General features: G+C 33.9%; 2 protein-coding genes across 4 annotated transcripts in view; both read right to left on the minus strand.

Annotated features, from left to right (window-relative positions):
- Positions 1 to 9: 9 nt before the first annotated feature.
- Positions 10 to 16404, minus strand: LOC135840157 (transient receptor potential protein-like). Its single transcript, XM_065356535.1, has 19 exons — positions 16011 to 16404; positions 12236 to 12416; positions 11932 to 12076; positions 10822 to 10917; positions 8916 to 9058; positions 8630 to 8831; positions 8389 to 8559; positions 8082 to 8316; positions 7856 to 7996; positions 7464 to 7609; positions 7243 to 7349; positions 6960 to 7093; positions 2550 to 2673; positions 2270 to 2465; positions 2006 to 2167; positions 1590 to 1824; positions 1225 to 1486; positions 687 to 877; positions 10 to 619 (listed from the first exon to the last, which is right to left on the minus strand). The coding sequence occupies exons 1-19, from the start codon at positions 16021 to 16023 to the stop codon at positions 270 to 272; spliced, it is 3234 nt and encodes a 1077-aa protein (XP_065212607.1). The 5' UTR covers positions 16024 to 16404; the 3' UTR covers positions 10 to 269.
- Positions 16405 to 16443: 39 nt separating this feature from the next.
- LOC135840156 (neuroligin-4, X-linked-like) overlaps positions 16444 to 25023 on the minus strand; it is a 36246-nt gene continuing 27666 nt past the window's right edge. For all 3 annotated transcript variants that reach the window (XM_065356532.1, XM_065356531.1, XM_065356533.1), the window contains 6 exons: positions 22096 to 22369; positions 21840 to 21969; positions 21486 to 21704; positions 21242 to 21393; positions 20506 to 20624; positions 16444 to 18679 (listed from right to left, as the gene is read on the minus strand). In XM_065356532.1, the coding sequence (XP_065212604.1) occupies positions 16881 to 18679; positions 20506 to 20624; positions 21242 to 21393; positions 21486 to 21704; positions 21840 to 21969; positions 22096 to 22369 (2693 nt within the window). In that variant the 3' untranslated portion in view covers positions 16444 to 16880. The remainder of the gene's footprint in view (positions 18680 to 20505; positions 20625 to 21241; positions 21394 to 21485; positions 21705 to 21839; positions 21970 to 22095; positions 22370 to 25023) is intronic.

A 25023-nucleotide genomic window follows, 5' to 3' on the forward strand; every position in this document is an offset into this window, starting at 1 on the left:
AAAGATTTTTTTTTTCAGATTATGATCTATATACTTGAAAAGTTTCTTGTACATGTAATTTAATGTTACGATAAATTTATCCTTGTTTACACATTTCTTACCATGAAAACGAAGTATGTATTACGAAAAATTAAATAAAACGAAACTTTGTTAATTTTTTATATTGTTCTTGCGTTTTTTTTTTAATCGTTCGAAAACCAAAACTTTTGTATTGGAACAGTTCGCGAATTATTTTTCATATTATTACTCCTTGTCCTTCCATACAATATTTATAACCACCTGCCATCCCTAGGTTTCCCTTTAACAAACGTAGGGGGAGGGGGAGGATGAGGATGATGTTCGACAGTCAAAACAACTTCATCTTTCTTCTTCGGTTTTTCACCTTTAGCTTCACTTGGAGCTGAAGGTTTTGCGGCACGAGACGTTGAAGGAGCTTCTTCCTTGATCGAACTGTGCAGAAGAGATTCCCTATGTTTGCCTTGCAATGCAGGTACAATACCTTCTGATTTTAATTTGCCTGGTTCGGCGTCTCGTAATTTCATACTTGAACTTTTAGGTCGTGGTCGAATGATCGAATCTTGCCTCCTGTACTGACTACCTTTAGGTGTCAAACTGCCTGCTAAAATTATTCGAAAATTAGAAATATTCGTAGACTGGAAATAGAATAATCGATTCGTTATGAATACCTTGATCTAATAAACCTTCGTCCATAGATACTCCTCGAATGCCTTCGTACTCTTGCTTGATCAATGACATTTTGAATTTAGCATAAGCGATACGAGCTGTAGGATTGATTTCAGCCAGCTGTGGATTATATTCGACTAATTTTTCCGGATCCATGTCCATCAACGAGGGTCCTTGGTGTTCTAAAATATACCTGTCGTGGACACGCGTAAAATATCGTTAATTTATCCATGCAGTTAAATTTCAACACGAACACTCGAGTAAGTATAAGTATAATGGAAACTCTCGATGAAATATATAAAAGGCAATTTTAAGGGTAAAGGAAAAGATTGCTCGACGACGGTTAAAACCTAATGAGATGTTTCGCGTTGTGTGCATCGAGCTCGTAAAATGTATTAAATATGTGAATTTGAGTTTCTCTCGAACAAGCTTCGTGTTTTCGACATAGAGATATAGTACACGAGAAGGAGAAAGAGAGAAAGTGAAAAAAAATTCCTGCACAATTCTCGTAAATTCTTTGTAGATTAAAAACACTTTTACCTTCTGACGCTTTGCTGACGCAGCTTTCTTTCAGCTTCGCTTGTACTGCCAATTGGATCATGAACTATACTGCTATGTCTAACTAAAGCATTCCAATCTCTCTTTTTCGAATCGGCTCGTCCGATTGCTTTGGCAATTTTACCGAATATATTTTTAGTAACTTTTTCGGTAGAGATAATTTCATTGACTACGCCTTCGACGATACCTATTTGAAAATCTTTAATAATACGTCTTTCCATAATACGTTCTTTTTTCCCTTGAGCTGCAAACACAATGAACGAAAGTTTTATACTCGTGTATTCGTTTGAACCTGGTAAGTGGATATTTTTTATACGTAACTTTTTTTTGAACAAAAAAAAACTCACCGGGAGTTATCTCGTGTCTGGATATTTTCGGTACTTTGAAATTATTCTGACTGAAGACGTCCATTAACTCGAACCTTAAGGTGGATATGTCATGACGTACTTCGGCTATATCGTCTTCGGTGACGGAAAATTCTTCCATTTTTTTCTGCTCTACCGTTACGTACCTTCTGATAAGTAATTGCATGATGATATCGTATCGCAGATCCGCTTTTTCTCGATTTATTTCCATTTTTCTCTGAACGATATCGAAAATTTACATTAAAAAAACAACGTTTTTTTAAATCGAATCGTGCATCAAAATGGAAGGGAAAAAAGAGAAAAAAAACTAATATAGGAAATACGTTTCAATTAATACGTTCGACGACGACGACGTTGAACGAAATTTACAATTTACATTCACTATAACGCTTACTTACCGTTTTCGAAGCTGTTTTTTTATTTTTCTTATAAGAAAATAAATGTTCTATATTTTTAAAAGTTGGAAATAAGTTGAACGGTGGCGGGACAGTATCTCCGTCTTCGAAAAAGCTAATGAATAATTTACTGCGGGCGAATTTCCATTCCATGTCAGCTCTTGCCTGAAAATATTTATTTTTATAGTTGGTAAGGTAGGTATTATAGGTAGTGAGAAAGCATTATACTAGTAAATAACGTTAAGAAAATTATAAAATATCACGTACAGATATGATTTGATAAGAATTAGACATCATGGCGATTAGCATATTTAATAGTACGATTATATTGATAGCTGAATAGCATCCGAATATTAATAAACCCCAAAATCGAGTAAAACTTTTGATTCCGGTTAAATCGAAAGCTGTCAGGTCAACCAATCCGAAACTCGCCCAGAATAAAGATTGCGATGTTTCGAATAAACTGAGAGAAAATAAATCGAGTTTTAAAATATGATTAGGTAAGTTTTTCAAGCATAAAAACAGCCAGGTGGGGGGGGATTTTTACTTGGCAAATCTTCTCCATATCGTGCAAGCTTTGTCAGCGTCTTCGAAATCTGGTATACCATCGTTATTATGGTAACACTTGGCTTCTTCTAAACCAGCAAAATACCACAGCAGTTGATTCAATCCTATAAAGGTAGGTAAAAATTAATAACAATGGCAGGTAAGTAAGTATAATATACATATTTATTAAAAATTCTCTTGTAGAATATAAGATGTTCTTAGAGATGAGTGATCAAACTCCATATTTGGATTAACATTTAATATAGGTCTAGGTGAAGAAGTATTTTAAGTCTTCAAAAGTTTAACCGAGTGGATGAATTTCAGTCCAACTTGCAAATGAAGTGGCTACGAAAACATTTCGAAAAAAGTATCATAATTTAAAATTACCTGCCAACTATTGTCTTCGTGAGCAAAATAAAATAATTGATGGATGAAAATTTTTTGAGAGGAAGAAGGAAGGGTGTTTACAAACTTTTTTCCATCAGATTTTGGGTAGGTTTAGTATCTTTATGAATACCTAGATTGAAAACGTTTTTTTCAGTTTTTAAAGTATTTTTAGGCAATATTTTATCGTAATTGGCAGGTCTATCTGAATTATTACAATCAATTTTCCAAAAAATTTCGACTGGCACTCTCCTTAAAATGCTCTAAAAGCAGTAGGATTTTACCAAGGGGAGGCAAATCCAGATTTTTAGGACTTGAAAAATCAAAATTTGGGCTGATTTTCTGAAAACCCTTCATAATTTATGACTTTATCCTGAGAATGAAGGCAAAACTAGTGTATATTCACGCCTTCTGGAGCGAATTCAAAATTCTGGAGAAATTGAAAATCACGCTGGAGGCTCCAGAATGGCTAGAAATTGTGAAATTTTGATTTGGGGAGTTAGTTACGGACAAAATACAGCGATTCGCGCAAATTTCAAACAAACTGTTATCTTTGGATTTTTAGGATTTTTTAATTTTGAAAAAAGCTGGTCAAAAAACCACTCTTGAGGTGTCACTCCCAAAATCGGTTCAAATGTACCTAGATAAACTCGTTAAACCAGTCGAGAATAATACACAACTCGATTTTTAGCTGCCCAACTGCATATTCATGCCTTCTGGAGCAAATTCAAAATTCTGGAGAAATTGAAAAATCGCGCTGGAGGCTCCAGAATGGCTGGAAATTGTAAAATTTGGATTGGGGGGTTAGTTTTGCACAAAATACAGCGATTCGCGTGAATTTCAAAAATTTCCATACAAATGGTCATCTTTTGATTTTTTTGATTTTTTAATTTTGAAAAAAGCTGGTCAAAAAACCACTCTTGAGGTGTCACTCCCAAAATCGGTTCAAATGTACCTAGATAAACTCGTTAAACCAGTCGAGAATAATACACAACTCGATTTTTAGCTGCCCAACTGCATATTCATGCCTTCTGGAGCAAATTCAAAATTCTGGAGAAATTGAAAAATCGCGCTTGGAGGCTCCAGAATGGCTGGAAATGGTGAAATTTGGATTTGGGTAATTAATATTAGTTTTGGGACTTATATTGACCATTTTTATTGATCAAGTACGCACTTTTTAAAAAAAAGCATAAATAATCGCCAAAAACAGTCAATTTTGAATTTTAAAAAATTCGCCAAAAATCGAAAAATGAACTTGGGTAGTTGAAAATTTGGTTTTGGGGGTTTTAGACTATGCTCTTTCCAAAAATCACGGTCCCGTTCAAATCGGAGTGTGACACCTCAGGAGGTTCCCTTGTTAGCTAGACCCAAAGAACATGTACCTATTAAAAACGTTATCAACATTTTAGATACCTAATTTTCATTTTAGAATTTTTGAAAAATGTTTAAAAACTCAAAAAATTTAAAAAAAAATCAGTTTTATAATAACTTTTTAACTTTTGCATGTTTTGACATTTTTTTAAACATCCCCTTACTCTCTTCTACTTTATCATTCAGCGAGTTTTCAATATTCCCAGAAATTTCAAATTGCTGCGGAAGAGTCAAAAACGACATTCAGCGCCTGTAACTTTGGTTGATACTTATTGAGCCCCCCTTTCGTCGTTACTATAAAATTCTGAGCTCAAGAGTTGATTTTTAACCATTTTTAATTTTCAGAAAAAAATGAAAAATTCAAATTTTCAAAAACGGCATACTTTCTTACCACTTGCACAATTTTTTATTTCTTTTTTACGTTTTCCAATGTTTCATTTTTTTTTTTTGAACTGGCTCCACTGGAATTCTGCATTAAGCATTTAAGCAACTAACAATTTGAAAATGAACAAAAAGTGTCTGATAACTTCCAAATAAATTATAATTACTCAGGACTAAAATTAATTTTTGGATATTCCACAGAATTTTGAAATTTTTGGAAAAAATTGAGAACTTGAGAGAGGGCAGATTGCCCCCACTGCCAAAGGTAGTGCTTATGTTATGAACCCCTTATATTGAAAATATTGGTAACGTCTGAAATACTTTAGAAATAGGCTAAGTACATACTTATTCAGTTGCGATGTACTCGCGCATATAGGGCTGCGCACCCTTCTTATTAAAGGGTTCGCGGCTCCTTTGACATTTATAGCCCAAGATAGGGATTTTGGGCATAAATAAGGAAAGTCACATAAATTCTACAATTTATGTGTAAGTAAATGTACTTAGCAAGTGCGTGATTGGTCCACCACTTTTAGGGGTGGGAGATTGACCATTTTACGCTGCTTTTATAATACTGATCTTCGCTTCAAGAAATTACTCTTTTTCGGATATTCGCGATAGTCGGTTCTTGAGTCAGTGTTAACAAAATAATACCATGGACGAGCTCCCAAATGGGGGAGGCCATGGTATGGCTCTTTTTCATTTAACACCATCTCGCGCATGGTTAATACTACTTAATAATTATAGATTAATCGATCTTCCATCGATTAATAACAAGTGTACCTATTTGGTGATTGAGGAATGCACCCGGGCATATCCTCATTACGCAAAGTGATACAAGTGCCTCTTTTAGTTAAGTTCCATCAACGCCCTTAAGTATTAGGTGGGCTTTAGAAGAGATGGAAAACGTGTACAGTTCACGTAAGTGATGCTTGCACCTACTTCGTTTATTATTAAGCCTTTTTTCCCATAGGAGTGTAGACCATGGTGTCGAACTCTATGGTGACCAAAATCATGTGCTTTTCGCGTAAACCTTTTATTTATATGATTATTCTCGTGTATATATTTCCATGTGTGTATTTTCGCCTATCCTATTTGTTGTGTCTGATAGGGTAAAATCTTATATTTAGGATTATTGTCTCCTTCTTAATGACTCGCATCTCGTAAATATGCAGAGTTCATTCCTATGTGTAAATTCATTGGATTACTTACTCTCTGTCAAAACTATTAATTAATGACTTTCGATGAATTTGTGTACAAAAATGTAAATATACTTAGTAAGCATCAAAGTGTCTTGTTTATTACGTATATTCTTTTAAATGATGTATAGGGCAGATTAGACAAACTACCGCCCGTCTGAGCTATCTAGGTATTGGCAAATATTCCCCGCCTAAGGAATATTTCTAAATTTAACCCCCATTGGTATTGGTTCCCCCCTATATCACGTTAGGTAGTTATGCTCGTCTCCCCCATATCAAACTTGGTGGAGGCTCTGAAATGGCCTGAAAAAAGTCGTTTTCAAAGTGGTGGAAAGTAAGGTTGAACTGAAGTAAATTGACACTCGTCCATTTTGTTTGAAAAATTGGAAAATCAGTGCAAAAAAAATTTAAAATTTTTTATGAATTTTCAAAAATTAATTTAAAAAATTCAAAAATGAACTTCGAGCTTTTAAATTTTGGTTCCAGGGGTTTCAGGAAGTGTTCTTTGGATCCAGCTTGGTTTCATTTGAATTGAAGGGTATCATTTATGTACGTGTACTATACTAGTTTGAAAGGCTGTTTTGTTGAAGAATGATTTAAATCTTACAGGGTATCAATTCAAGGAGAGGGTTTATATTCTTCGAAATTTTTTCAAATTGGTTTTTTACCCCAACTTTAAAAGGTTTAAAATCTGTATATTTTGTTGAGGTCAGATCCCAAAAAAATTAAAAAGGTATCCACTGTATTTTTTAATTTTTTAATGGCTGATTTTTTCAACGTTCGTAATCACATAGTTTAGGTTTCGCTGTGAAAGTTCGATTTTAAGCTTTTCGAATTTTAATTATCGGCTACAGATATTTTTAATCTCTGATATGTTTTTTTGAAACTCCGAGGCGTAGATAGATTTGGTGGAAGTTCTATCAAATTTTGAGTTATAACCTTCAAAACTTGAAACATGCGCAAAAAACCTTAAACGTAGGTAGGTACCTATCATAATCGGAGGACCTGACATTATACTTTTGGTTCAAGCACATTAATAAATATGAAATAATTTTGTCCAGAACTATGATTACTCTTACCACATCCGAATGCAAACAATACCAAGGTATAAATGAAGAAGAATTTAATTATATCTATGATCATTCTTCCCAAGGATATCTGCAGAGGTCCTAAATGTGGATTGATACTGAATATGTTCACTAATTTCATGAAACTGCAATAAAACAGTGAGTCAAATTTTAAAAAAGAATTTGAAAATGGACTTCAAGTAGGTACCTAGGTATGTACTTATTTACTTAATTATGTAATCTTATTATCTCTTTTTATACGAGTAACGAGTAAGGTATAACGTATTAAACTCACCTTAAAATCATACCAGATGCAAAAGCACATTCGGACAACATATGAGGATCGAATTTATCCCATTGATCCCTAGGATACCAAGGGTCAAAACCTTGAGAATACTCAAGCTGTAAAATTCGACACAATACTTACAATTTCGATGTAAATAGATTCCTAATTCATTCCACAACGTTATATGTACTATAAAACGTTGCTCGCACATATTGCAAGGAAAAACTTACCGAAACAACGTAGAAAGCTGTAAATCTTAGGAAAATCCACGTAATGTAGAATACATTTGAAATATAATCTAAAATATTCCATAAGTCGTTTAAATATTCAAACAAACCGTCAACGTATAAAGCTTTCATTTCTTTCCAAACCAAGCCTGGAAGTAAACGAAATTTGGGTAAATATACACAAAGCAACAAGTAGGCATAAGTCTTTACACCATATACCTACAGTTCTGCTGAATGAACTGCATCAGGGGTTTTTCAGTGATTTTTTTTTAATTTTAATTTTATTAAGTATTTATTTAGTTTTGAGAATTATTTGAACAATTTTAGTAGATGTTAGATGTTATTTTGAAATCATTTACTAGCTCTTTATTATTAAGAATTTTGGTACGACTTACTGATAATATAGACAATGATCATAGATTCAATTATACCAGGCGGAGCACCTCGTTCTTTTCTCGTCCATTCTGTTGCAAAATCTTGGAAAAGTAATTCGTAACATAGACTTTCCACCCTTTGAGATGCTAGAGCGAGTAAACCTGAAAATTTACCAATAGTTGAATCATTATAAATTCTTGGAAAAATTCTCATGATCAGAATGCTCGCGAGAAGTTGAAAACTCACCTAAAAAAAATCCATAAGACGCAGAGTGGCAAATAAATTTCACAAAAGGTTTCCTTAAGAAACCACCGTACGAGGAAGAAGGGCATATCATGTAAGCGATACTGTGGGGTACGAATGAAAAAGCAATTTGCAATACGCCGAGTAGCTGATAAAACATATTTTTTCGGCGGAATCCTGGAAGTCCTTCGTACCAAATCGAAGCTAACAATTGTTGTACGTTCGGATGAGCAACAAACTGTAAACAAATATGTATGTAAGTAGGTAAGTATGGAATAAAATTAATTAATTAAATCGATAAATTACTCGCCATCTTGAGCTTATATTTAATGGCAAGTTTCAGTCTGGCGAGTGTCTGGCGATCATTTGGTTCCCAAGGGTCGCCTTCTGGATCATAATTCAGCATGATTTCCAATTCGCTGGAAGTTCTAGCGTGATCTAGCAAAGCTGTAGCGAAAGTCTGCACAGTGTGTCTCATTGCCTTCGGAACAAACAGACGAGCTAAAGTATTTGAATAAAGGTTATCATGATAAGAAATTTTAATAACTCACGTTGTATTCGACTCGAAATTCGGCTTCAGTTAATTCGAGTCTTTTTAATTCGGCGTAGAGCTCGATGGATGTTAATAAAGGATCTCTGGACGAAAGGCATATTAACGAAGGTGATGTTAGAGCTTTATAAGCGTTTATTCTTGACTGCGAATGTCTCAAAGAGTCTTGTTCTTTGCTACTGACGCATTCGTCACATCCGCATCTGTACAAAAATTGTGATGGTTTTTGAGGGAATATTTTTCTGATGGAATTACCTACATAATTAAAAATTTAGTTAGGTACCTACCTAACATCGTGAGTAACTGGTAAAGTTGCTCCTCTGTCTAGTAATAATTTCAGTATTTCGTAATTATTTTTATGCGCTGCCAATATTACAGGTGTGATGTCTATTGTGAAACCAGATGATGATTTATCCACCGATTCCCAACTCTACGAAGTACATATTTCAATTCTCAATTAATAGTCCAGGCAAATTAGAACTAAAAATAACTGAATTATGACAAAATTGTGAACAAAAATTTTATGGTTGGAATATGTTTATAAGGTCCATAGAAGTAAAACCGCACAACCTCCCCCACCCGACCGCGTGAGCGTTCTCCCCCAGAGTGGATCTTAGCCCCCAAAATCAGTTTTTCGTCATTTTCTCCCCCACATTGTATTTTAGCGAAAAATATGTTACCTATTAGATAAAAGAATCTACGTCAAATTTCCGATCTAACGATGTATCAACTTTCCTTGTATGTTCAAGGGGGTGGAACCACAACCATTCAAAAAAGGGGGGGTTCCCTGAAAAATACATATAGGCTATAGGCGCCTAAGAGGGGTGAAATGGTCCCCGAAAGCATTCGAGTTGATATTAGCATGAAAGTTGGGTACCATAGAGAAACATCTGGGCAAAAAATTTCAGATCCACACCCCCTCCCCTTTTTGGGGACCTTCCCTTTTCTGAAAAATCAATAACACTTTTCTCAGCCCCATTTTAACCGATTTTGAAAATTTTTCAGTATGTTATGTATATCCTCATTAGGTATCCCCATAAAAATTTTTAACCCTCTCCCCTCATATTCAGGAGTATGCAAATATGCTTTATCACTTGAGCGTAAAGTACCTACCTAGTACCTACCTAATTTCTAACTCTACAGGGTGCCCAGAAATATCGTGAACCCCTAAAAAAGTTTTCTGCTAAATATTTTGGTTGGTCACAGTGAATGATAATAATGATAGCACATATGATTGGTTGTTGGACTGGAGAGATAAAATTCCACCAATCATATGCATCTATTTCACGTTGCCACCTACCTATATTTTTAATGAAAAACTTTCTTTGAGGTTCACGATATTTCTGGGCACCCTGTACTTTTACCTACGAGAAAAACGTTTACTCTCCGAATTGAACGAAACCGAACTAGGTCGAAAGAGTAAGTTTAGTCTTAAAACAGCTCTGTAACCAAAATTACAAGTTCTAAAGTTCCTTTTTGAACTTTTTGCAAATTTTCAATTTTTTCATGAAATTCCTTGTGAATTTTTTGTAGCAAAATTGAACCAATCTGAATAATTTTTTCAATTCAACTCCCACACTTCAATAACTACGTACTTAGGTAGGCGCCTACTATAATTTTTTACTATTCTGGAGCCTTCATATATTTTTCAATTTTCTCCAGAAACTTCAAATCGCTCTGGAGGGGTCAAATACAAAGGATCTTCAGAACCTATAACATCGATCGAGATCAAATGAATTATTCGTCCTATTGGTTCACTTGGCTCAAAAAAATATATTTTATGGCAATGTTTTAAAATTGAGCTTAAAATAGTTTTTTTTTTATATTTTAAAAATTTTTACAAATGAATTTCAGCACCTGAAATTTTGGTTACAGGCGTTTTAGAAGATGCTCTTTCCATCTAGCTTGGTTTCGTTCAAATCGGAAAGTGCTATAGCTTGTTCAAAGAATACTTTTGTCAAAAGAGCACTTCTGGAATTTTAGAGCAAAAAAAAGAAAAAAGAAATTTGATCAACATCACAACACTTTTCGACATTTTTAGGTATCGTTAATTAATTCTCGAAAAGAATCAGTAAAAACGTTCGATCACGAAATAAATTCAAAACAATATTATATTAGATAGATATCTCTTTTTATATGGATAATGCTTGAACTTGGAAATATTAAAAATTCAAATCCGGCAAACAAACTTACGTATGGCTGTCCTTCAATATGACTTTTCTCTTCCCATTGTAATAATATTTCCACTCCATCGACGTATTCTTCGTTGATTGCGTGTAAAAGTGCATCCTAAAATTAGATTTGAATAAAAATTAATCAAAATTGCTAGCATCTTACTTAAAGTTTTAAAAAAATGAAAAAAAAATTAAAAGAAAATTCAGTAGATAAAATTTGGAAAAATGGTGAGTTTTTTCCGCTTGTTTTCAAGAAGAAAATGAAAAATATTTTTTCGATATTTTTTTTTTATCATTTGAAAAAACACCACGTAGAAAGTGCTTGAAAATAAATTGTCTAAACATTTTAATGGTCATAATTATCGCAGCATTCAACCCTAAACCTAGTAGTTGAATAATCAATTTTTGGGGAAAAAATTAAAGCTTGATGTAGTACATCATGAATTATATCATATAAGCCAACAAAATTCATAAAAAAATTTTGGCTAAAAAAATGTTGTTTTTTTTGTATGAGGAAAATACTATTTATATTTTACTTTTAATACCTCTTCATCGGCTGGGAGTGGTGGCGTACTCCCTTAAACCGAGCCAAGGAGCCTGGGTCGTTGTGTGTGTATATGTCAAGGGCATCCAGGACGCTGGATCCCAAACCGGTTCCCCGTGTATATGTAGCCTTACTTTGCATGCTTGGTTGTTATGGTACCAATATTAGTTTATATTCAATAATAATGAAACACAAGGTGCGTCACCTGTGTAGGGAATGAGTTCCATATACTGGGCCATTCCCACCCAACGTTGGGCAGATATGTTCCATTGATGAACAATCTGATATTCGTAACAAATACGTCGTACGTCGTCAGCTGTTTAGCAATGTTAATGAATTGGACATGCGGTATCCATTCATGAAAACTTACACAACATGTGTAAACGTGCCACGCGTGGTATTGCAATGAAGTGGACATACGGTTTCCATTCATAATATCTCAAATACACACACAATACTCATACTGGAAAAGTAGACAATCACACACACGACCTTTTTTATTCAATTTTTAAAATAGATTTTGTACATCCCCCTCCCCCCCAAGCATCTCGTGAAGATACAAATTATACAAAAGCTGAAACATACCTTAACTTGGATTCCTGCTTCTAATAGTAAATTTATCAAATCTATGTTTTCTTTCTCGATGCCAATAATTAGAGCACTACGATTCAACGGATCTAAACAATTTATATTGAATTCTGGTGGCTTGTCTTTATATTGATCGATTATTCTGAAATGAGAATTATTAGGTAGGTATTCACTTAATAGGTAGGTATGTACTATTCTATGTACTATGTAATGTACTTATACTCTATCAGGGATGGGTACTCAGCACTGAATATTTTAGAAACTCTGGAGTCTCTAGCTCCTGGTTCTATATGGTACTTACTTTTGTACTGAAGCACAGTCACCCCGTTCAGCATGAAGTAAAAATATTTTTTCCACCTGCGTCAGAGAGTAATGAGGTGAAGCTAATTGGGAAAGCAAAAGACTCGATCTTAGTTTACTTCCTCGTTTTCGTGAATTAGTCAAGCTTCCGTTGGATTTGGCTCCATCAGTTTTCTGTTTGTCTATAAATTGAGTAAGACAATAAAAATAAAATAGGTACACTGTGTTATTCATCAAGTAGGTATTCATTTTCTAATGTGTGCATAATATGATATTCCATAATACGAAAAGGGACAACTTTATAAGATGCATGAATCTGAGAAAGTGAAATGCAAAAATTTGGTTTTCAAAACACCCGAAAAATTTGATAAGTAGGTCTAGGTATGTACTTGAGTTTTCAGCTATTTTTCTCATTATTTTTGAAATTGCCGAAATGGCCAAAGCGAAATATAATTTTCAAAACACGAATTCACCTACCCAAAAATAAACGAATTGTGAATGTTAAATCGCTCAGGCTCGGTAGAATTCTAAAAATTGTCTTAGATTTTGATGGAAATGATCCACGTTGACGCAGACTATTTTTGGAGCTGGGCCAATTTTCCCCAAAACAGCCTCAGTTGGGACTAGAACTAAAAAAAATCAGAATTTTTTCAAAAATTCGCTTTCTTTGAGAACCCATATCTTCCATTCAGAGATGTCTCCGGAATTCAATTTTTTCTGAGCAATCTTTCAACTTAAAATGGAACATCCTAAATACCTATATAGATAGACAATTAGGAACTTGAGGTAAAGGGGAGGGGGACAAGATTGGCATCACTAAAATCATCGATTTCGATTTTGTTCATTTTTTCTGAAAATGAGGAGTAGGGGAGTGTGCCCACAATATCGCAGAGAAAAGTATGAATCAAAAAAGTGCAGGATTTATCGAAAGGAGGAGTATCGATAAGGCCATTTTTTGGCACCAGGCAGTTATCGACTGAACCCAATACCTCTGAACCACTCTTAAAATGTTGTAATAAATCCCCCAAATACGAATCCGTGATTAGTTAACCCAAAATGATCGTTTTTTTGGGCTCCAGGGGTCCCCAAAGTGGCAAATAAACAAATAATTTTTGGAACCACTGAGTATTATTTTCAAAAACTTTTTTAGCGTAAAATATCTGTTTGAACCTGATAAACATTACACGAGTCAATTTTTCTATTTTCAACCCTCGGGGTTAGAAATGGGGGGGGAGAGGGGTTAATTTTTGGAAAATTTTGGAACCACCATACGCTGGTACCTATTTAAAAATCCAGTTTTCCAATTTTTCGTAATTTGGATATTTTGGAAACCCCTGGAAAACTGGAAACCTGCGATTTGCGCCAAACGTATCTAACGTTTTGAGGCATATATCCAATTACCTAGATGAAAAAGTTTAATTAAGCTCCCTGTATATTCGTAATTTTGAACCCTTTGTTTAGAGCCCCCCACTTTGGGCACCCCCAAAAAAAGGCGTTCATGCATATTTTTTTCAAATAAATTGAAGAATTTCCATTTGAAAACACACTAGCAAGCGCTCGATAATTTTTCATTCAATTTTTCCTGTTACTTTCATAATTGAGGTTTTTTAGGTCAAATTCTGAGATTTTACTTCATTCAAATCGTGAAAACGTGACTTTAACGTTTTTTTGGAAGAGTAAAAAATCTCAGAATTCGGCAAAAAATGGCTCAAATATGAAAGTTACAGAAAAAATCAATTGAAAAATTATCAGGCACTTGCTAGTGTGTTTCAAATGTAAATTCTTCAATTTTTTTGAAAAAATATGCATTAATGCCATTTTTAGGGGTGCCCAAAGTGGGGGGCTCTAAAAAGAGGGTTCAAAATTACGAATATACAGGGAGCTTAATTAAACTTTCTCACCAAGGTAATTGAATATAGAATATATGCCTCAAAACGTTACGTTTGGCGCAAATCGCAAGTTTCCAGTTTTCCAGGGGTTTCCAAAATATCAAAATTACGAGAAATTGGAAAATTGGATTTTTGAGTACCAGAGCAAAACTTTATTGAGCTCAAAATTTGGTAGGATGGAGGTCTTTCAGATACTAATAAACTGTAGAAAGCTTTTTAGCGGGGTTCAAAGAGGTAGGTTCTAAATGGTGGTTCCAAAATTTTTCAAAAATTAAAACCTCCCAATTTCTACCCCCGAGGGTTGAAAATAGAAAAATTGCCTCGTATAATGTTTATCAGGTTCGAACAGATATTTTACGCTAAAAAAGTTTTTGAAAATAATACTCAGTGGTTCCAAAAATTATTTTTTTATTCGCCACTTTGGATTTATCAATACCTAATTAATTATTAATCTGATAATTTTTACATGAGTTTTGTTCTTTTGTAAGTAGGTATTTTGTAGAGAAAGAAAGGAGAAGGAAAAATTATATTTTCTCGAGGCTCGCGTTCTGGCTTTACAAGAACACAGCTCAATTAAAGAATTGGAGATCCTATACAGAGAGTTTAAATTTTTGCGAAAAATTTCATGCAATAATTATATGTACTTATCTAGGTACCTACATCGAATTCATGAAAAAATTGAATGACCAGTTATCAAGCAAAAAAAGTAAACTGAGATGCAAGTATCACGAACTTTCCGAACAGGGAATATAAAATTTAAAAAAAAAATTATAATAATAAAATAGTTCAATTAAGTAAAAAGACACAATAATCAGGCTTTTTCATTCGAGGGTCGGTTTTCAACTTGTAAAAAAGTACACTAAACAATCTTCAACTCGTCACTTTGGATTTGTAATTCACCACCCTTAGGTAATCGATTAGGAATGTCAAACTTATTACATGTACCTAGTATTAAATTTGCAGCTGCCGAAGTTGATTACAACGCCTTCTGGAGCAATTTAAAATTACTGGAGAAAATTCAAATTTTGCTGGAGGCTCCAGATCGGCTGAAAAATGATGGAAATCGACTCAGGGGGTCCACTTTAGTGTATCAACTGAGTTCCAGATTTTTATCTCCATATTTTCTCTCTTTGTAGAGAAATTAATATCCCAATAGGCTATTTCCGGCATTTTAAAAAATTCCCCAACAATTGAAAAATCAACTTCGGCCGCTGAAAATTCTATTCTGAGGTCTGGATAACATATGTTCTTCCAGTGAGCCAAATTTCAGCTTGATTGGAGCTGACGAGATGTATTGCTCCCTTGTGAAAATATTTTGTTTTGTTAAGCTCATTATTTTAGCTACGATTACCATCGTATTCTAGGCCCTCTTTCTATGAAAATTAAATAAAGTGTAGGAATTCTCAGAGCCGAAATTTATCACAAAAAAATGAAAGCAAATACCTAGTTCTTGTTGTGTAGTCTAATCGAGGGCTGGTCAGGTGAAAAAAATCAATTCTTTTTCCCAAGTGATTGAAAATTTGATTTTTAAAAAAAAGTAAAAGCAAAAATGAGCATCTTTTTACTTTTCAAACTTTTTAAAAAAAAATTTTACTCCATTACTCGAAGATTTTTATGAAATTGGCTGAAATTTAGACTTTTTTGTGCCTTGAAATCTAATTTTGCTTTCCTATTGGAATTAGCAGGTGAGTGAATCGTTTCAATATCTAAAATAGGTACGAGTATACTAAAAATCAAACTGATCTAAATGCTGAACTCAACGTTCCTCACAATCAGTCATTATACGAATACAAAATGAAGCAATAACGCTAAGATTATTTGCACTCGATAAAATTCGAACTTATAAATAGAATAACGATTATATAAATATTCTAAAAATATGCTCACCTTTTTTACCCATATTTAAAATTGGAAATCAACACAGATACAGTTTCACAGTGCTTTGACCTATAGTTATATTTCAATATAAAACACAACGACTGGTAACGTAGGAAAATGTCAAGTAAATACTCTAATTCGAAAATCGGTTCACAGACAATCCAATTAGGATATTCGTCTATATGAGTAGTGTATATTTCGGAGGTGCCATGTATATCCATTTTCAGCTGGTAGTACAAAGGATTCTTAAATCAATATGTATTTAAACTTTTTGGAATATATTGTAGGTAATTCGTATAGGTACCTAAGTAACTCGATATACAAATACAAGATGAATTGAGAACTTTCAACTTCCACGAAAGAAAAAAAAAACACCTGAGCAATAAAACGCGTACCTACATAGATGAAGCATATTTCTAAAACATTTTATGAATTGAAAAAATTCGTACAAAAAATTTATTTTAAAAAAAATCAACTGGAAAAAATCTAACATTAAACACTTATTTAAAATGCATTTTAAATTTTAATCGTATAATTTAGTAGGTATAAAAGTTATCAAGCGTAATACTTCGAACTTATAAAAACACGAAAAATAGTTTACAAACATGAATCAGTTCGCGTTTACGATTTACGAATAAAAAAATAATAATTAGCTCGTCAATAAAAGGGATCACAACAAAAGAACTACAAATTGGAGAATTTTTTTTGGTTACGTGAATTTGAACAGTTAAAATTGAACGTAGGCTTATTATTCCCGAATGAAAGTTAAACGTACGAACAGATTGATATCATCTTTCGTACATCTACAGATATTTGAGCTCCTATTGAGCTGCAAATAACATCACTATATACGAGTAAAAATAACCGCGTAAGCATTTTTCATACTTTTTCATCTTGAGTTTTGCCATTTTTCGACTTAGAATAAGGAACAAGTTTAGGTATGCCTGTGGTACTCGTTGTAACCGATCGTACATCTTTGGCAGGCTTCGTAGAGTCGGATTTGTAACGAGGTATTTGCGAAGGTTTTTCATTCTGATCCGAGGGATAATCAGAACTAGGAACTTGGCTACTTTCAGTCTGTATTATATCGGCTGATTTCTCCTCTAAGATAACCGGTTCGGGTTTTTTTAGCTGGACCGTGATATGAGAGAATTGTTTATCCGAATCCAAGCTAGATTTCCGTCCTAATGTCGATGATAATCGAGGAGGAGGAGCAGGAGGTATTCTCGATCTATGCTTCGAGAAATCTGCTCCTTTCGGATCGAAGTTAATCGAAGGTAGAGACAACCTTTTCGAGTTTTTCCTCTCGTTGTCGGGGAAATCGGGCAAAACCTTTGGGTAATTTCGCCTCTTGATGTTGGATAATTGATCGTGAGCTAGATAACAAGACGAGTTTAAGTCTTCGTGCAACGATAATATGTTAATATCTTCGTAATGCGACGTAGATTCTACGCTATCGTTAATACTGGTATTTTTGGACGAATCGACGAAACTCTTCAGTCTTTTAGCTTGCTTGTTAACCGGCGTATAGAGCAACTCACGAGAATCCACCTCCACCTGCAGCTCCGGCGAAGCGTCGGATTTGGAATGAGCATGATGAGCTACAGCCGGCAAAACGTCTAGTAAGAATTCCGGCGTTCTTAGACGTATATGAGCCGAACTCTTATGAGTTCCTGTACGATTATAGTATTCGTCGCTGTCTTCGGACGAGAAAGCGTACGAGCGAAGGAACGAGGGTTTTTTAGGAATGCACATCATCGACGTTGATGGCCTCATCTGACTCGTTAACGGATTCTTACCATCGTCCAGAGATTTGGTAACTTCGATTGGGATCTGTTTCAAAACACTGCCCGTTCTGGCCGCCGGAGTAGCGTCTATCGCTATGGAAACTTTCCTCTTGTCTTGTGAGCCTCTTTTCGAAGTGGTCGCCTTCGCCACCGTTGAATCCACCTCGTTCGGTGTTCGTTTCTTTTTTCGCCTTAAAAACCTAGGCGAACATTTGCTAACTATTTCGTTCGCTATCCAGTCTCGGACCTTAGAATGCGAGTCCATCACAATAGTGCTTCCACTGCACTGTCTCGATAGAGGCCATCGTTTCAGACGTTTACCACTGATCGCCTCCGGATTCACGCTGGCTACTCTGATCGCGTCGTATTTATCGTCGCAATTAGACGTACTCGTATTCTTCTTACTTTTGGGTTTTTTCATTTCGCTCTCTTCTTTTTGACGACTTTCGGCTATCGCGTAAATATCGCCGTTGGCGTTCTCTTCGAATATATCTGGGACGCTGATCGCCTTACAACGAAACCGATTCCGAAACAGGTTATCTCGTACCTTTGATTTACCCCTTTGGTAGAAAATAATACCGATAGTGGTCACGTTGACTAATAGAAATAATACACCGAGTATTATCAAGACTGTAGCTGTGATAGATGCAGTTTCAACGTTCTGATTGGCGGAGACCGCTTCTGATGAGGAGAACGGTATTTTGTGAGTAGTTTGACGATCTGGAGAAGAAGTAAAATCTGGATCGTTGATGGGGTAATTCACGTCGTCGTTTTCTACCGCGTCTATATTCTTTAAACCGTCGTTCATGTTTTTAATCGCGTTTGGTAGGGCGTGATTCCAAAATTTGTCGTATTCTTCGCGATAATGGTACCGGATTTGAGGCGTTAGACCTGTAAGAATCGTAATTAGACTATCAACTTCGGAGGAAAAATATTCAAATTATGATTTTGAAATTTATCAATTTTTAAGTAAATAAAATTAGGTAAAAATGCAAGTTTTATTTAGGTATGATTATTGTTGAAAAATACTATAAGTCAACTTTCAAAGCAGGGTGTCCAATCTTTCAGAACTGAAGAATAATTTTCCCCTACTTTGGACGAATTTTTCGAATTCTCCAGACCTTGCAAGCATTTGTCCATAAAAAATGAAATAATGACCGGGAAGAGGGTGCAGAAGGAGGGAGATCAGATTTTTCTAAACGTTATCATTGTCAAATTCTATCAAATACTTCACAAAGCTAAGATTTGGAGAGGAAGATTTGCTAAGGATGAGGAGCGAGGGGAGGGTGGCGTTGAATGTCCTGAATACTTTGAAAGTTGGATCAAAAAATATTCACATAAAAAGCAAACCTCTAAAAAATTGACTTCATGGAACTCATTTTAGGGGATTCAAATTCACCTGATTTGACATTTTTTTCGATAAAAAAAATTTAAATAAATAATCTGGAGACTTTAGGGATATTGAAGATCTTCCATGAATGGGGGGGGGGAGGAAGATTGCTTTAAAATGTAACAAAATTTCAAAAATAAAGCACTTCATATTCATTTTCAAATATTTTGCTGCCGCGTTGGCTTTTTTAGCTCTAAAAGAATTGCCCTTATTTAACCCTCTCCCCTGTCCATTTTAAGGTCATGATGCTTCTTCAGATCTACGTAAGTGCTACCTACTTTAATTTTTGCGTGAAAAAATTCTCTCATTTCATTAGGAGAATGTTTGCGGTTTCTAAAAATTTTGAGGTACAGAAACTCTTTCCCAAAATGAATGTCTATGAGAACAAAATTATTTCTTGACGTTCAGTTTACCTCACACGAATTTTCAAGTTTTAAGATTTAAAAAAAAAAACATATTTTTAGGAAAAAATGAACCAATTTAGCAATTGAGAGCAATAAAATTCTGAAAAAGTTTTTCTCTGAGAGTAATAATAAGACTTTTGGAGAAGTAAATCATTTCTAATAATTAGGGTAATGTTTATTTTGAAGTGTCAATTTTTTATGCTCTCTCTATTTGAAAATAATTCTTCATTTTTCTAGGTTAAAAAAAATTTATGCAATAGATGAATTTTGATTTTCTATTTCTGAAATTGAACGCTTTTACATAAAACCTTGAAATTTGAATCATTGAAAATTTCTTTAAAATTCTAGGTTGCTGCATTAGAATTATTTCAAATAATTTTCTTCCTAAGAAAAAGCCCCCCCCCTGCAGTTTTCCAAGAGAGATTGGCCCTACTGCGCAACCCCTTTTAAATCAAAAAACTAAAGCAGAAAAAGAATCGATAAACATCTTTCAAAAATTTTCAAATTTTTGCTTCAAATTTCCTCAAAAATTCTTCGCTTTACAAAAATATTTTTGAAAAATCATTTTTTATTTTTCTCAACTTGGAGGCTTAGTACAGGAAGATTAACATAGTTCAAGTGTCAGCCGGGAGGGGGGGGGTGTCTTGAAAGGTGCGTGTTCAGAGTGATAATTGCTAACACAAAAATTGAAAATTGTTGAAAAATTTATGGCTCAATTTGTTTGATTATTCTTATCCTTTGGAGACTCTGAAATGGGAGCCAAAATTACTTGAGAAATCATGAAACATCATTTCTTTATAAGAGGATTATCAAGAGGAATTCTGACGCAAAAATTTATTCTTTACGTTTGCCCAGATTCAGAGGTTTACCAAAGACTGGACACCCTGCGAGGGAAGTAATTCTTTGCCAGTGACATCATTTACCTAAATACATGTACGGTTGCCTATCCAATGTGAAACGAGGCCATCTCACTGCATGATTCTTGAACTCGAAATGAGATGAGAATGTTAAAAAATCGTAACTTGTTGGCATATTCGGATTCCTGAAAAAAATTCGTAGAAATTAAAGTCTAGGTAGGTAAATTACGATTTTAGGAAATTTTAAATATATTTTTTTAAATGAAATAAAATAAAAAATAAATGTTAGATATGAAAGTAATGATATCTACTAAAAAGTTAATTTTTCTTGGCTCCATTGTAGATGTTAAAATTTTTCAAAATAACAACTGGCATGAGGAACACAATCAACGGCATCTCGTTACAATTAAAATGAGTTATAATTTTCAACAAAAAACTGAAATAAAAAAAATAAAAAAACAGTAGAGGAGAGAAAATAGTTCTTTAATAATTGAAATATGAAGCAATTTTTTCATGATTTTTCATTTTATTTCGTTTCTTGTTATTTTTTTTTTTTTAAGGAAAAAAGAAAGATGAAAATAAAAACCTAAATGTATTTATCTACTTTAGAAAGCTTCGATTTTTTTAACATTTATATTTTTTTCTGCCACAAAGTGAAGTAAAACGTTTGTAATTTTGAAAAATGAACGATATTTTTATTTTACTACATTGTACGAGAACTATAGATGAAGATATTAAACTCGAAAAAGTGAAAAAGTACTTCAAAAAATTGTCTCAAGTCATCAATCGTATTCATACGTACCCAGTTTTTGCAAAATTCGTAAAATATCTCATCATTGTTTCAGACAAACGTTCTTCATCGGCATTGTAATCGGACTGATAATGATTAAACGGCCCATCAATGGGTACTCCGAGGGCATATGGTAAATCATCTCCAGAAATTGTTCGTTTAACCTACCACAAAAATTGTCATTATTAAAATAGATTCGACAAAATTGAAAAATTAACAAAAAAAAAACTGATCAGCAAAGGCCAATAATGTGCACCTTGATATGATTCTCCGATGTAGTATGATGACCAAAAACATATAAAAATGTCTGCTTCGGAGTCCTGCCGTGATATCTCGCAGTCTGAAGCAACGGAGCAGTAACCAGCATATCACTCAGAGCATCCAGAACTGAATTTCTAACAGGTATAGGCGTTTTATCGGCTAAATGGCCGAGATATTTTTCAACAGTCTTTTCAAAGGCAATATCCGGGGTTTTCTGTAATAATTAATCGAAAAAAATAAATTAGAAATTACATAGATAGATATAGTAAATTACAATTTAGTTGCGGACACAGCAATTTTGAAAAATTAAAGAGGTTTTTATGCAGTTCAATGTGTACTATCAAATTACTTTGTAAATTAATTTCGTGTACGTTTCGATCAACTTGCTAGCTTCGTCCAATAATAACCCGCGTTTTAAAAAATCATCTTCTAATAAATAATAGCTCTCTATTTCCGAAACACCGGCTAATAAATCATACCTGAAATGATACAAATATTATGTTTCATACAGAAGTAATACTTGAGTCAAACAAAACTCAGTCATTAGATTAGAGATTAATGAGCATGAAAAATTGAAAAGAAAAATTCTAATAATGATCGCATACTTGCTAAAAAGAGTATGATTCATTTGCTGTGCTGGTGACTGCAAAACAATCACTTCGTCGACTACAGGAGTAAAAGTGTTTTCAAATGGTAAAGCCTGAGAGGACTTGAAAGCAGATATAATATCATCTTTTCGTTTCCTTTGCAAACAGTTGATCATATTTTCGGTAGAGCACTTCAACTCTTCGCCCAAATGAATGTAATGAAGTGGAACAGCCGTTAGAACCCATTCGGACAGAGCTGTGCCTCCCATCAGAATAGCACGATGAAATAGACCTGCAAAAATATCAAGAAGATTAGTATGTATTTATGAAATTAATTATACATCCTTAATAGGTCTACTTGGTAAGACACATAAACATTTGAATTAAAGTTACCGAAGAAAATGCTAAATTTATAAAAATGTTAAAATAGCCAAAAAATTGAAAAAGTTAAGAACGTTTTTCCAACAAAGCAAGAATGTTGGGTGGGAGGGGACTGAAATTTTTACCCCAGACACCCCTTCCAATATTTTTCATGCTAATTAGCTTAATGTGGTTCGAACAAATTCTGGAAGGGAGAGTTGGAAATAAAAATGTTGAATAATTTTAAATGTTCAAAAACAATGCTTTTATACTTGACAAAAAATTAATGAATTGATTCTCTTATCTTGCAAAGCTGGTACAAAAATCAAATAATATTCGTAATTTTCTTCAAGCTACTTTTCGCGCTTTTATTTAGCCTTTTGCACAATAGGTAGAATTCGAATCTGTCCGAGCTTGATGATTTGAAAATTAAAATAAGGTTGATTTTCATACTTGTAAATATTTAAAAATTTTAACAATAGTTTCAGGAAATTATAATATGTATTTTCAAAAATGAGAATAAAAGACTTGAGCGAAGCGAAAGTAAAAGCTTTTGAAAATTAATAATCTTTCATCAGTAAAACAAACATTATTTTCGATGTAAGAAGTCAATTTTTAACCATTCAACTTTGGCCAGAAAAAAGAAAAGGAAAATAATGTACACCGAGCGAAGCGAGGACCAAAGCTGTGAAAAATTGATAACTCGACGTAAAAAAACATAAAATTTTTGATGATGCAAAAAATTAGTTTTCATGGCCTTAGCATTTTCAGTTCTCAGGAAATTAAAATTGTATGTACATATTTTTAAAAATGTGAATGGGATCCGAGCAAGGTGAGGGCAAAAGCTCTCGAATGTTTTCGAATTTTCAACAAAAAATAGATAGGACATTTTTTAATATTTCAGCAAAAGTGGGAATTTTCTGATAGTTTTACTAGAATTATGGAATGCATTGAAGAGACTTGGGGGGGGGGGGGAGATATTTCAAGTAGAACATAATTTTTGATGCGAGAAGTCAATTTTTGTACTCTATAACTTTGTTTGGAAAAAAGGAAAGAAAAATGATCCGGCCCCAGCAAAACGAAGGTGAAATTGAAAACTTTTGAAAATTTATAATTATTCAAGGCTAAAACCCTATGGTTTTTGGTAATTGTTTGATTTTCCTTGCTTACATGATTTTTCAAAAAATTTCTCAACTTTTTCCAATTCAACTAATTTTTCTAAAAATTCTCAACTTTTCATCTAAATTTTTCTGTCTGAGAGAGTGAGACACCCTCCCCCTCCTCTATTCGGCACCTCTGTGGTAATTGGTACTCGTGAGTAGTTGAAACAAAAAAAAAACCGAAATATTTTTCTACGTTTTTTTTTTAAATTTTTTTTATCAATATTGAAAAATTTCACGATTTTTCAAATCATCGTCGAAATATTAATAAAATAATTATTATAATTTCATTAGATTTGAAAAAGGGGGAAAGGCCCGACTACCTAATAATGATATGGTGGGAATTAATACCATTGGGGGAAGATTAGAAATATTCCTTAGGCGGGGAATATTTGCCAATACCTAGATAGCTCAGAAGGGTGTAGTCAGTCTAAACTGCCCAAAACATCATTTAAAGATGATACATAATAAATAAATAAGACTTTGCTTTACTTACTATGTATATTTACACTTTTTACATAACGTTACCTTAATGCCAAATCCGAGTATGTCCATCCAAAAAAAGTACGATTTTACGCATCACTGATAAGGGTTCGGATATGCTTGGAAGAGTTTGTTGAGTTCGGATTGAACATCGGTTAGCTTCGTGCATCTTCTGTGTTGCACTTTTACTGCACTAGGATGAAAATTTTTCAATTCAGGGCATCCCAGAGTCTTATCAGTGACGCAAAAAGACGATTTTTTTTTTTTTTTTGGATGGACATACTCGGATTTGGCATTAAGGTACCGATAAATTCATTGACATACGTTATAATCTATAATTTTGAAGATAGTATGAATTTATTTTTAAAGATGATCTCGCCATACGTGTGTTGACGTAGATCATAAAAATAGAAACAATAATCTAACTTGAGATTTTACCCTAAATACCTGTGAAAGATAGGATATGTGAAACTAAGTAATTTTGATAATATTTACACGAGAAAACAACATAAAAATTAGTCATCATAGATTAAGACACCCTGCTCTGAATCTATGCGAAGGATTTGTAATTAAATAAAATAAGTGTACTTATCTTACCACTTAGCACTTACGACAAACTGTACACGTTTTCCATCTCTTTCGGGTGCCTACCTAATACCAAGGCATTTGATGGAACTTAACTAAAAGAGATCTACTTTAATTCTTTGCACAATGCATACCTGACCGGTTCAGGGTACATTGCCAAAAAGGTACACTGGTTATTAATCGAAATAGTTTGATTAATCTGGAATTATTCAGTAGTATTTACCATCAAAGAGAGATGGAGAAAACAAGAGAGCTTTGCCATGGTCTCCTCACTAGAGGTGCTCCCATGGCATAATTTTTATCAATGTCCTGCTACAGAACCGACCACCGCAAATTGCCGAGACAAGAGACAAGACTG

The sequence above is a fragment of the Planococcus citri genome, chromosome 3 (genome assembly GCF_950023065.1).
Source record: "Planococcus citri chromosome 3, ihPlaCitr1.1, whole genome shotgun sequence".
Classification (NCBI taxonomy): domain Eukaryota; kingdom Metazoa; phylum Arthropoda; class Insecta; order Hemiptera; family Pseudococcidae; genus Planococcus; species Planococcus citri.

Coding starts and splice junctions, on each gene's coding strand:
- LOC135840157 (XM_065356535.1), bottom strand. Junction 12,077..12,235: donor GACTGTGCTTCAGTACAAAA/GTAAGTACCATA, acceptor TTCTCATTTCAG/AATAATCGATCAATATAAAG. Junction 1,487..1,589: donor CAGACACGAGATAACTCCCG/GTGAGTTTTTTT, acceptor TTGTGTTTGCAG/CTCAAGGGAAAAAAGAACGT.